Below are 12,596 nucleotides of genomic sequence, written 5' to 3' on the forward strand. Positions count from 1 at the left end.
CTCTGTGAAAATTAATGGTGCATGCACTTAAGGAGGTTAATCTCCAATTAGTTATTGCCTTGCCTTCACTGATAAAGGAATGGAAAACAGTAGGAGGGGCTCTTTTATAAAAAGCTAAAAAAAGTCACCAAGTTCCCTAGGAAATATTAGATTAACTGAGACATATTGGAAAATGTATCAAGCCAGTCAGTGTTTGTGAAATATAACCCTGATCCAACAATTCCGGTAAAAAATAATGTGTTGATCATGCTGAAACACCAGAGAGAGGTCACCGTGGTGTCTTCATGTAAATAGATCACATTAGCAGCAGTCATCCTTGAAGTTTAAACCATGGCATTACGCTTGCTTTTGTGCCTATTAGAATTCTCCATCTGTAAAGAATTAAAATTATCCATCTGTAAATAATTCAAAGTTAACAACTAAAACTAACTTACAGACTAAAAACAGAAAATGTTGGATAGTCATCGGGTCAGGCAGAATTTGTGGAGAGAACAGAAATCAATATTGTTTGTAGAACTCTTGCTCCAGTTCTACGAAAGAGTTCAGTGTTCATCAAGGTGGCTCTCCATAGATGCTGCCTGACCTGGTGAGTGTTTTCAGTGTTTCCTTTTGGCTTCACATTTCCAGCATTTGTAATATTTGTCTTTTGTTTAACTTACAGGCTAGCCTGCCACTGTGGGTCCAAATACAAATGAACGTCTTCAATTCTTCTACTGTTGGCATAGTGCAAACGCTTTGGCAAGAAATGTTTCAGGTAGGGCTTGAAGTGTTGATCTGATAATCTGCACTAATTCAACCAAGAAATCATATATTAACTGGTTATGGTACATTTCAAAGTTACTATATTAGAACTGAATTACTACTTTATATTATTCAATGAAAATATCAAAGCCATCATGCAGATTAGAAGGCTTGAAATCCACTTACAGTAAGATTTTTTACGAGACCTTCTGAATCAACTGGAAAAAAACAACAGAATTAGTCACATAGGAACGGTTGGTTGAAAGAACATTCTTTTCCCTCCTGAAGCCTTAAACTTTCCTATCCGAAAGGACAAGCTCAAGTCCCAGTCTCCATCCAAAGTCCTACCGACCTCTGTCAATGATCCACTACAGACAGCTAGTGGGAGGCTGATTTCTTCATTTTTCTTTCCTCTCTGCCCATAGCTAAGCATGTACCACTATTTAAGTATCTCTTATGCTGGCAGAGCGGAGAGTAGAAATTCAACTTGGCAAATACACATTTTACTATTTCTGCATTTTTTGCTGATTGAGCCAAATCCCACATTCCACCAGCATGCACCTCCCCCTCCCTGGCCCCCGATTTCTATCAAACCTCAGAATCCCCCTACACAGTAATGTCAGATCAAACGATGTCCAAATTATGCTATCAAATTGCAAGTCACCCACTTCAGCTGAATACCCCAGTGCTGCTAAATACCTGATATCTACCTCCAACTGGTACCTTATTTTACTGCGTATTCTCAGCTTTAAAACTAATAAGGGATAAGCATTAAATACATGTAGTTAATGAAACAGATGACTAAAATAAAATCCACAGCTACAGTCTTCATAGAATAATGAACAGAATTATGGAATTCAATCCCTAAAGCAGGGGAAAATTCCCAGAATACCATTTAATAAAATTTAAATTTAACTTATTCACTCATTTGTAGATCAGTAGCCCCCCGTATGTTATTTCTAATATGGCATAAACATTCTCATAGTTATCAGTCAGCAAATCCTCCAACTCAATGTGTGAAATGTCATGGAAGATCTGTTAATATTTAAATAAAAACAACAGAACATGTAAAAGGGAGTGAAATAAATCAGGGCGCGATATCGACTGGGCTGGGTTTTCCGAGCCAGTGTATGCAGATTAAGTTGCACCCCACACGATATTCTAAAGCGAAGACTCGTCCTTTTTTTTAAAAAACAGAATCCTTGCCCAGAGGCCAACCTGACTGACAGTCTTAGCCATAGTTGGCTGGGGAGCGTCACGGAGCAAACCACAGGAGCAACAGCGGTCCTGCAGCTACTAGTAAAAGCACTGGGGGGGACGGGGGGGGGAGGGTTGGAGGGGGACATTGGATCTTCAGATGTGCGGGGGAGAGAGGGTGGAGGTGAAATGCCAGGGAAGCAGGTAAGTTTGCAGTCTGGGGGCAAGGGAAGCACTGCTGCTCATCTCCTGGCCCAGAAACAGTGCCTTAAAGGCACTTACCTTTCCCCAAAGATGTGCTCAACTCCCTTGAGCTGCCAGCTTCCTTGAGGAGCAGGAAACCCAGCCAAACAAGGTTAAACCTCTAAAGAAGCTGGCAACCTCATTGTAATATTTAAGTGGACCTTTAAACGGCTGCCTATACGAACATACGAATTAGGAGCAGGAGTAGGCCACTTGGCCCCGCGAGCCTGCTCCGCCATTCAATAAGTTCATGGCTGAACTGATTACTCCACAATTCCACCTATCCCCGATAACCTTCCACCCACTTGCTTATCAAGAATCTATCTACCTCTGCCTTAAAATTATTTAAAATCTCTGCTTCCAGCGTCTTTTGAGGAAGAGAGTTCCAAAGACTCACAAACCTCAGAGAAAAAACTTATCCTCATCTCTGTCCCACATATGTTAAACCCTGAAGTGGGTTGGTTGTAGGCAGGTTGGGGTTTGGGTTAAGATTAACATTTTTATATCTCATCTGACCAAAACCCATCCATTTTTAAACCAACCCTGAACTGCCTGCATGTCATAACAGAATGATCCTCCTGAGGTTCCCACCATCACAGATGTCAGTCTTCAGCCAATTTGATTCACTCCATGCGATACCAAGAAACAGCTGAAGGCACCAGATACAACAAAGGCTATAGGCCCCGACAACATCCCAGCTGCAGTACTGAAAACTTCTGTTTCAGAACTGGCAGTGTTCCGAGCCAAGTTGCTCCTGTACAGCTACAACACTGATTTTTACCTGACATTATGGAAAATTGCCCAGGTATGTCCTGTTGGCAAAAGCAGGGCAAATCCAATATGGCCAATTACCACCCCATCAGTCTACTCTCAAACATCAGCAAAGTGATAGGTGTCATTGACAGTGCCATCAAGCAGCCCTTACTCACCTGGTTGCCAATGCTCAGTTTGGGTTCCGCCAGGGTCACTCGACTCCTGATCTCATTATCGCCTTGGTCCAAACATGAGCAAAAGAGCAGAATTCAAGAGGTGAGGTGAGAGTGACTGCCCTTGACATCAAGGCACATTTTAACTGAATGTGGCATCAAGGAGCCCTAGCAAAATGAAAGTCAATGGAATCGGGGAAAAGCTCTCCACTGGCTGGAATCTAGCACAAATGAAGATGGTTGTGGTTGTTGAAGGCCAATAATCTCAGCTCCAGCACATCACTTGGGGAGTTCTTCAGGATACTGTCCTAGCCCCAACCATCTTCAGCTGCTTCAAATGATCTTCCTTCCATCATGAGGTCAGAAGTGGGTATGTTTGCTGATGATTGCACAGTGCTTAGTACCATTTGCAACTGCTCAGATACTGAAGCAATCCATGCCCACATGCAGCAAGATCTGTACAACATTCAGGCTTGGGCTGATAAATGTGAAGTAACATTCGCACCACACAAGTGCCAGGCAATAACTATCTCCAACAAGAGAGAATCTAACCATCTCCCAATGACATTCAATGGCATTACCATTGCTGAATCCCCCACTATCAATATCCTGGGGGTACCATTGACCAGAAGTTTAACTGGACCAGCCATATAAATTCTGTGGCTACAAGAGCAGGTCAGAGGCAGGGAATTCTGTAGTGAGTAACTCACCTCCTGACTCCCCAAAGCCTGTCCGCTAACTACAAGGTACAAATCAGAAGTTGACGTGTTATGACCGACTGCTCCAGTCAAAGCCCCCAATCAAAATATATGATTCTGATTGTGGTGGGAGAGACACACTGATAATTCAATCCCGTCACTCCACAGATCGCCTAACATATCATTTAAAACTTTCCAAATTAAAGAAAGACCCAGCCAAATTGTAACATCTATTAACCCCCGAATGAGGCTAACCAAAGCAGCTGTCTTTATATCAACAAATTAACTCTTTAATTAGAAGTCTTAAACACTATGAAGATATAAACAACATTTAAAATAGAAAAAATTAGAGTCCTTGCAAATTTACAGTCCAATGTTGCTTGAAGTCCTCACGGAATGTTGCTTTCCTTCTCCAGTGAATTTCAACAATTTATGACTTGCAAACAGTTTCAACAGAATCAATCTGACTTTAGAGTTTTTGAGGGGAAAAAAGATTGTCACAGTCTAACTTCCCTTTTTTCTATTTAAATTACCAGAGATCTGTGTTTTGGCTTGACTTCTTTTAGAATTTTGAGAGATAATAATTAGAGACTAAAATCCTCTTCCTTCAGTTTAAATGGTTGAGAGCTCTTTTTTCAGGTGTGCTAAACACCACTGTCTGTGTGTTAGAACAAACTGTCTTCAACTAAAAACCAGTTCAAAACTGAATTGTAACATGAGACTCACTCCCAGTGGCTGCATCTATGGCAACGAGAATGCACCCTTTGAATCACAGTCTCCAAATGGCTCTTTCTAATGGCAACCGAAAATGCACCTTTCTATAACTCCTGAGGCTTGCCGGTCCTTAAAGCAACATTGATCCTCTGCAAACCATAAAGGCAAACCGCATATTCCCAGAAAAAAAAACTACAGGACCATGACAGATGGAATACTCTCCGCTTGCCTGAATGAACAACACTCAAGGAGCTTGAAACCATCCAGGACAAAACAGCCTACTTGACTGACACCCCATCCACCAACTTAAACATTCATTCCCTCCAACACTGATGCACAGTGGCAGCAGTGTGTACAACCTACAAGAAGCACCTTTCAAACCCGCAATCTACCACCTAGAAGGACAAGTGCATCAGACACATGGGAACTTCAACACCTACAAGTTCCACTCCAAGCCTCGGACCATCCTGACTTGGAACTTTATCACCGTTCCTTCACTATTGCTTGGCCAAAAAGCTGGAACTCCCTGCTTAATAGCACTGTGGGTTTACCTACACCAGATGGACTGCAGTGGTTCAAGAAGGTGGCTCATCAAAACCTTCTCAAGGGCAATTAAGAATGGGCAACAAATGCTGGCCTTTACAGTGATGCACACATCCCATGAAAGAATAAAAAGGGCTGCAGTGGTTCAAGAGGTCAGCTCACCACCATCTTCTCAAGACCGATAGGGATGGGCAACAAATGCTGGCCTTGTCAGTGATGCTCACATCCCATGAATGTATTTTTTTTTAATCCTCCTCCAGTTAAGTTAAAAAAAATCAGTTTCTACTTAAAAATGTAACCTCCTTATTTCTGCCTTTACATCTTCCCAAGACACACACTGCAGGTAACAGATGATTATGAGTCCATTTCACTTGAAAAACTTCATTACAGTAACTTATTGCACGAGTCATATCCAGCAACTTTGATCTATTAGAATTTGAAACAAAAAAAGGAATGAAAAATGGAACCCGGGGGAGAGCATTGTGGGACAGTGGAGTTGTGGTTACAAGGCCCTGGCGGAGAGATAATTGGGTACAGGTACAGGACTAGGCCATTCAGCATCTCGAGTGTGTTCCACCATTCAATCAGTTCATGGCTGATCTGCAGCTCAACCCCATTTACCTGCCTTTTCTCCATATTCCTTGATACTCTAACCTAATAAATCTGAACTTCGTCTTGAAAGCTACAAATGCCCAGGGATCCACAGCCTCCTGGGGAGATAATTCCAGATTTGTGTTACCTTTTAAGCAAAAACAGACTTTCTGATTTTGCTGCAGAATGGCCTAAGCTCTAATTTTAATATTATGTCCTCGTGTTGTCAATTCCCCACTCGAGGAAAGTTTGTTTGTACCTACCCTATCAAATCCTTATAACATTTTCAGCAGCTCACCCCGCAATCTTCTATACTCAAGGGAATACAAGCCATGTTTATGCAAACTGTCTTCATAATTTAATATGCCAGGTGTGACCTAGAAGATTCTGAGAACAGAGCGAGAAATTTGTGAATCTCCACACACAGCACTAGCAAATAGACTTCAACACCATGAGCACCTCAAGATCATTCCATTCGTGATAGTGTTGCTCAGAAAAGTAAGTGGATGCACTTTAAACATTCTTCCCTTTAGTTCTGATGTTGGACGCTGACTATCGTGGAGTGCATATTGTATCAACTATCATCTGTTATCTCTTTGCTGATAGAATCCTGCTACAGTAGTTCACATTACTTTTTACAGATTATGGGAAGGCAACAGCACAGAGTTCACATATGTAATTCTCTTCCTCACAAACTGTTGGGAAGTCTACATAGTTTCACAAAAGAAAAATGTAAACTTTGTTTACTAATTGCCCACTCTGATAATATCTGTTAATACTTAATTTGTTTTGATTACCTACATGTGAAATACTCCTTAGGGACATCCTTAGCTCTTATCCGACCAGCTGGCCCATAATACATGTAGATGTTATCAATATTGTCTAAATAATTGTTCATATATGCAACCTTCTCACAGTTAACTTCTTCCATTCCTGAAAGATATTAAAAGTCAGCAGATTACTTTGAGTATAACATTTCTCTAAAAGCATAAAACTTTAATATAAAATGGCAAGCGTTCTCTTTATGCAAGCAACTAAAACAGAACTTTTTGAAGACAAAAGCTTTGAATTTGTTGTCACCAGGTTCTCTTTTTTTCCCTCCAATTGTTCCACAGAGCTCTGTGGAATAGACCATACTTCAGAGTAGTTAAAAAAAATATCCATACACTGGAAAGGGTACAGAGACAAGCAACAGAACGTTCCAAAGGAAAACTGCCAGTAAAGATTAGGGAGTTTTAAGCACTTAAAGGGGAAGAGCAGACTTCATTTAAGTATGTGAAATATGAGATGTCACTTAGTCAACTAAGTAAACTTAAATTATTGTGTTGATAAACCAGGACCAATGGATCAGAAACATGAATTGAAATTAGCGAGAAGCAAATTTAAGAGATATTTCGGGAAGAATTCTTAGAAGTGATAAATGCTTGCAATAATCTGCCAGGCAGGATATTAAGGGGATTGACAAAGTAGACGTAGAGAGGATGTTTCCTCTTGTGGGGCAATCTGGAACAAGAGGTCATAGTTTTCGGATAAGGGGTAGCAGATTTAAAACCGAGATGAGGAGAAATTACTTCTCTCAAAGGGTCGTGAATCTGTGGAATTCACTACCCCAGAGTGCGGTGGATGCTGGGACATTGAGTAAATTTAAGGAGGAGATAGACAGATTTTTAATTAGCAATGGGTTGAAGGGTTATGGAGAATGGGCAGGAAAGTGGAGTTGAGGCCGAGATGAGATCAGCCATGATCGTATTGAATGGCGGAGCAGGCTCGAGGGGCTGGATTGCCTACTCCAGCTCCTAGTTCTTATGCTCTTATATTAGAGGCAAAAGAATGGCGCTGTTCAAGACACAGCATAGTACAGGGATAAACTTCAAAGGGCTCAATGCCCTTTTCTTCTCCCTGGCTTTCCTTTTGCTCTTATATATTGCTCCTCTGAAAGCAGTGGCTCATAACCAGGGGACAGTTAGACAGACATGAGCAGATTTCCAGTACTACCGTACGATACCATTTTTATGTGAGAAGTTTGAACACTGAGTATCTTTGACTATAAGAGGCATCACGGCCAAATCTATTGACATTTTTGATTGCTGTCCAGTTGCAGCCAATGTACAACCTGTTTTCTGTTCAATTCCGAGTTAAGTTTCAAATCCACATCTGGTTCATCTCGTATCCTACAGCTCCAGAACATAACTCTTCTACGTCCTTCACCCCACAGCCACAAAATCCTCATCTATACTTTCATCACTTCAAGGCAATTTCTTGAGCTTCTCTTCAAACAAACTCCAAATTAATGTGCAACCTGCATCCCATCCCTCACACGCATCATCTGTTCTCACCGACCTCCACTGGCTCCCCATCCACCAACAGACTGACATCAAAATTCTTGGTCTTATCTTCAACTCCCTTGGCCTTGCTCCAAATCATTACCCAGAACCAGGACAAGTAGTGTTTTCTCTCTTGCATCCTTTGTTGCTGGCCACATCAGAGACTATGGGGCTAAGGGGAGGGCACCTCATTTGCATAGGTCCAGAGGGATTGGCATCACTAAGAGCACATCTTGGACATATTCCAACCTACATAGGTGGGAAATTCTATCATCCTGGTGCCATCTAAGGAGGTGAAGAAATGGAAAATTGACTTGCTGGTCCACTACAAAAGGGGCTGCCAATATATATGTATTTTTAATTATCTTATTTTTAGAGGTGCAGGCTGCTTTCCTAACCTGAACAAACCATTTGGATCACTTTTATTCTTGGAGGCTTATACATCTCAGCAAGCACCTTGGAATGATTTTAGGAACATAGGAACAGGAGGCGACCATTCAGCCCCTTGAGCCTGCGTTGCTATTCAACTAGATAATTGCCGATCTGTATCTTAACTCCATATACCCACCTTAGTCCCATCTTCCATAATTAAAATAAACTAATAATCTGAAATCTCAGTTTCGAAATTTTCAATTAATGTCACCTCAACAGCTTTCCACAGGAGTGAGTTCCAGATTACCACTATCTTTTTCTATTTTAAAGACACTATATAAATACAAGTAGCCACCAGGCCTCAGGAAGCTGGGGGAAGCAGGAACATACTCAGCACTGCAAACCTTGGCTCCAGCTTTGCCCCCACTCATGTTTGGGGTGGGCAGAAGTTTTGTTCCAGGTAAGACCCCCAAAGCAAAGGCTGGCAGATCAGTTACAACCGGGCTCAACCTATTTTCCAGGTATTTCACTTAACGTCTGTGGAATTTTGCCAGAAACCCATACATTTTCAGGGCTTTAGAATCTATAACACAGGATTAAGTTGCTAAGTAATTGGCAAAACAGGAGTTAGCCAGTGCTCGTCAATGTGGATTTTGAAAAGGTAGGTCATGCATGACAAACCTTATAGGATTTTTTGTTGATCAAAAGGATTGTTACAGGAAATGCAGTAGTTTACAGGGTTTTCAAAAGCATTTGTTCAGGTACCACTTAAGAGACAGCAAAGATAACGGTGCATGGAATTAAGGGGATTGTGGCTACATGGGCAGAGACATAATTGGAAAGAAGAAAGCAAAAAGGATATTAACCAACTGGAAGGATAAGATGAATAGTATTCCACACATGTGTACATTTGGACTGCTCAGTTTGCTGTAAATAAACTGCATGTAGGAAGCAATATTGAAATTTGCTGATGACATTAAAAATTCTGCATGGCCAATTGGGCAAAGCAATATGAAAGACTGGAGGAGTGTGCACAACTGTGGTAGCATACCATGATCGGATAACAGAATCAGATTGACACAATGCTGCAGGTTTCTTTGCTTGAGCCCATCCATCAGCATTCCCACTATAGTGTCCACTCTCTCTAGAGCTTTTGTCACCTATGCATTAAGAGAGAAAAACACAAACTCTGCAATGCACAATACATAACAAGGCCATCTCATTTATTACAATTGTATTCATGGCATTGCTGCTGCCCCAGGATGATTTTTATTTTAACTAAGCAATCAACAGTTAATTGGCACCACAATAATAAGGAATCATGATTGAGCTAATGTTCCCTTGATGCTTACATATGTTATATATTTCTATAGAAATTTGTAGTCATGCCTAGTATTGCAGCACTTCAAAAATGGCTTGTGACAGAGACCTGGGGCTGATTTTCATCACTCGATGGAGCAGAAGCAAAATTTCCTGCCACCAGCCGGCATGCAGGTTTGTCGGCATGGTCCTGCCTCCAGGCCATTTTCCAGGAGGCGGGGTCAGGGACGGAGTGGCTATCTACATGCAGCCACTTCAGATAATTTAAGGGCATATTAAGGCCCCTCCACGTCACTGACTGGAATTTTCCAGTTGGCAGGCAGGCTCTCTGCGGTGGCTGGAATACGGCAAGTGAAAGGAGGCAGCTTCCTGGCAGCAAAATGGCGGGGGGGGGGGGGTGGTGGCCAGCGCTCCGGAACAATTTAAACGCCCCCGCTGCCCCGCCCAACCCTGCTGCCTGTGTATAAAGATGGCTACAGCTGCACCCTCTCCATAACGGCGCTCTGGCAGCTGAGGCCATTTTTATTTTTGAGAGTTTTCAAGTGCTGAGGGAGCCACCACCTTGAGACACCCTCTCTCTCCCTTGCCTGCATTGGCAAGCTGCAGCTCTCAGTGCTGGAGAGACTCCTAATATCCCTCCAGTGTTGGGAGCATGCCTGCCTTCCTTAACTGGAAGGCACTTTCCCTCTGGCCATTAATTGGCCATTCCTTGTAAAATCGTGTCAGGTAACTAAACCCAACATGGTGTAGGGTCAGGACCCGGATTTGATCCCAGTGTCGGGTTCCCAATCCTAAAACAAAACACCAGCCCACTGCATAAAGAGAGTAGTGAGCCCAACATTGTGCATTTATATAGAACACCCTCAAAAATCTTTCCTCTTTTGATTTGAAGAAAATGATTTTAAAGTTTTGTTGCATATTAAGAACTGTAATATCTGAAACCTGTAGATTTATTCTTGCTTCTTTATAATTTCACTTTTCAATAAACACAAATTAAGTACCTAACTCCAGTTTGGGGAGCCTGGGGCTGAATTTTAATTGCGCGCCGCATTCCTTGGAGGCGCTCTTTCAACTCGGTGGCCTTCCGATATGGAAGGGCCAACGATCAGCCCCCACAATATTTTGTGGGGGGGGGGGGGGGAGGGGGGGCTCATTTAAATAGTGGGGGCAGAGTGTCCGCCCCCAATGACGTTTAGGGGCGGCCTCTGCATCCCCGGTAACGGCATCCAGCGCCACCGCGCAGGCGCCATTTTTAAAGGGCTTCAAGCCCTTCAGTAACATTTTAATATTTCAAGGTCCCGGTCTCCATGAAATAAAAATAACATTTTATTTCAACTCTAAATCCCATCTCCCACCCCCCAATGGGTAAATCATACATTAATTGCCCTCTACTGCCATGATAAAATTTTATTAGTATCACGAACTTTCCCTTCCGACATTTGTTCCCTTTGACCCTCAATCCCTTCCCTCCATCCCCACAGCCAATAATAAATGTTTTCCCCGCTCCTCCACCCCTCCTGCCCTGAAAATTTTATTCCTCCCCCCTCCCCACCAGGTTCTCGCCTCGGAACTCCATGTGGAGGCTGAACGGAGGCCATAAAATCGGCATGTGATGTCCGCCACCTGCAAGTAAGCATCTCATTTATGTTCATTTGAATATGCAGGTGAAGGGCCCGCTGCCAGGCAACAATGGGGGTGGGGCCACACCGAAGTCCCCCCGCCACCGGTAATATGCGGCGGGCCCTTCTCAACGTCGCGTGTTGAGGTGGGACTCTCCCCCTAACATTTTACCAGCCCTCGCACCGTGACCCTCGGCATCGAGGGGCCGATAAAATTCAGCCCCTGGAGTACACATTGAGTAGTCCGTATTAGTTCCAGTGCATAATGCAATGAAAGAAGGATTTAAAATTCACCTGATGGCCTGCTATCCTACTTCATACTCCCCTGGGAGAAAAATCTGTACTGTGCAAAAGTAAAAGTTTTGGAAGTAGTTCAAATTGTCCCAGTGACTATCATTTGAAAAACATGTTTATAACAATGTTTCACTCTGAAAGCATCATGTAATAATGATATAACTCAATTTTACAAACTCTCACGGTCATAATAATTTCTCATATCCTAACAATAATTCTATCACTAACAAAATTAACACCAATGAAAGGAGGTTAAGAGTTTCGCTTTCGGTGCAATTGGCAATCAGGCTGCAAATTGATATCAACATTGTGCTCTTTTTTCAAAGTGAAGCCAAAGTTAAAGTTGAGTTAACATTTCAAGTCTGAGTGACCTCTCATCAGAAGTGATCCTTGTTCTTTTACACTGGTTTGGCTGATTTTGGGTGAACTACCAGCACAACCTAGCAGAAACTGTACCCCAGGACCTCACATTTCTGCTAAAATGAACGCTTGGTAATGCGTACTGGTACCATAATTGTTTGTGCGTGCGTGCGTGCGTTAGTGGCAACCTGACCTAATTTTTATTTTCCCTTCCCTAGCCCAGGGATACTGTAGCACTCACTGCCAAGTTGCATAAAATCAAGCCACTTATAGGGAACGGCGTATAGAATCTCCCTGTAACAAGCAACTTTAACTGTGACTACTGTTAATCGCCTGAATCTCATTTTGCTGCAGTAGAAGTATCTAGATACAGCATTGCTTTTTACAAAATTATTAAATTAACCTGCAACAAACCATATAGACAGAAAACCGAAATTAACTTACTTTATTACTTTCAGGCCCATTTAAATGCCCTGAAGTATCTGGTTCCTCTAAATACAGGGTGTAGAAATCAGGCCTAAAACAACAGCAATAAATCTATTTTGAAAGAACACACATGCACTAATTCTTTACATTTCAACAATACTGTAACATATTTTCCAGCGTCAACATGAGTAACTGCAAATACCGATAAATGGAAAGTTAATGAGAGTT

General features: G+C 42.2%; 1 protein-coding gene across 2 annotated transcripts in view; it reads right to left on the reverse strand.

Annotated features, from left to right (window-relative positions):
- The window catches only part of LOC137358739 (venom phosphodiesterase 2-like), a 194,012-nt gene that overhangs the window by 46,671 nt on the left and 134,745 nt on the right, over positions 1 to 12,596 (reverse strand). For both annotated transcript variants that reach the window (XM_068025035.1, XM_068025024.1), the window contains 5 exons: positions 12,387 to 12,459; positions 9,401 to 9,509; positions 6,455 to 6,586; positions 928 to 959; positions 660 to 787 (listed from right to left, as the gene is read on the reverse strand). In XM_068025035.1, coding sequence (XP_067881136.1) covers positions 660 to 787; positions 928 to 959; positions 6,455 to 6,586; positions 9,401 to 9,509; positions 12,387 to 12,459 — 474 coding nt within the window. The remainder of the gene's footprint in view (positions 1 to 659; positions 788 to 927; positions 960 to 6,454; positions 6,587 to 9,400; positions 9,510 to 12,386; positions 12,460 to 12,596) is intronic.

Source organism: Heterodontus francisci, chromosome 3, assembly GCF_036365525.1.
Source record: "Heterodontus francisci isolate sHetFra1 chromosome 3, sHetFra1.hap1, whole genome shotgun sequence".
Lineage (NCBI taxonomy): Eukaryota > Metazoa > Chordata > Chondrichthyes > Heterodontiformes > Heterodontidae > Heterodontus > Heterodontus francisci.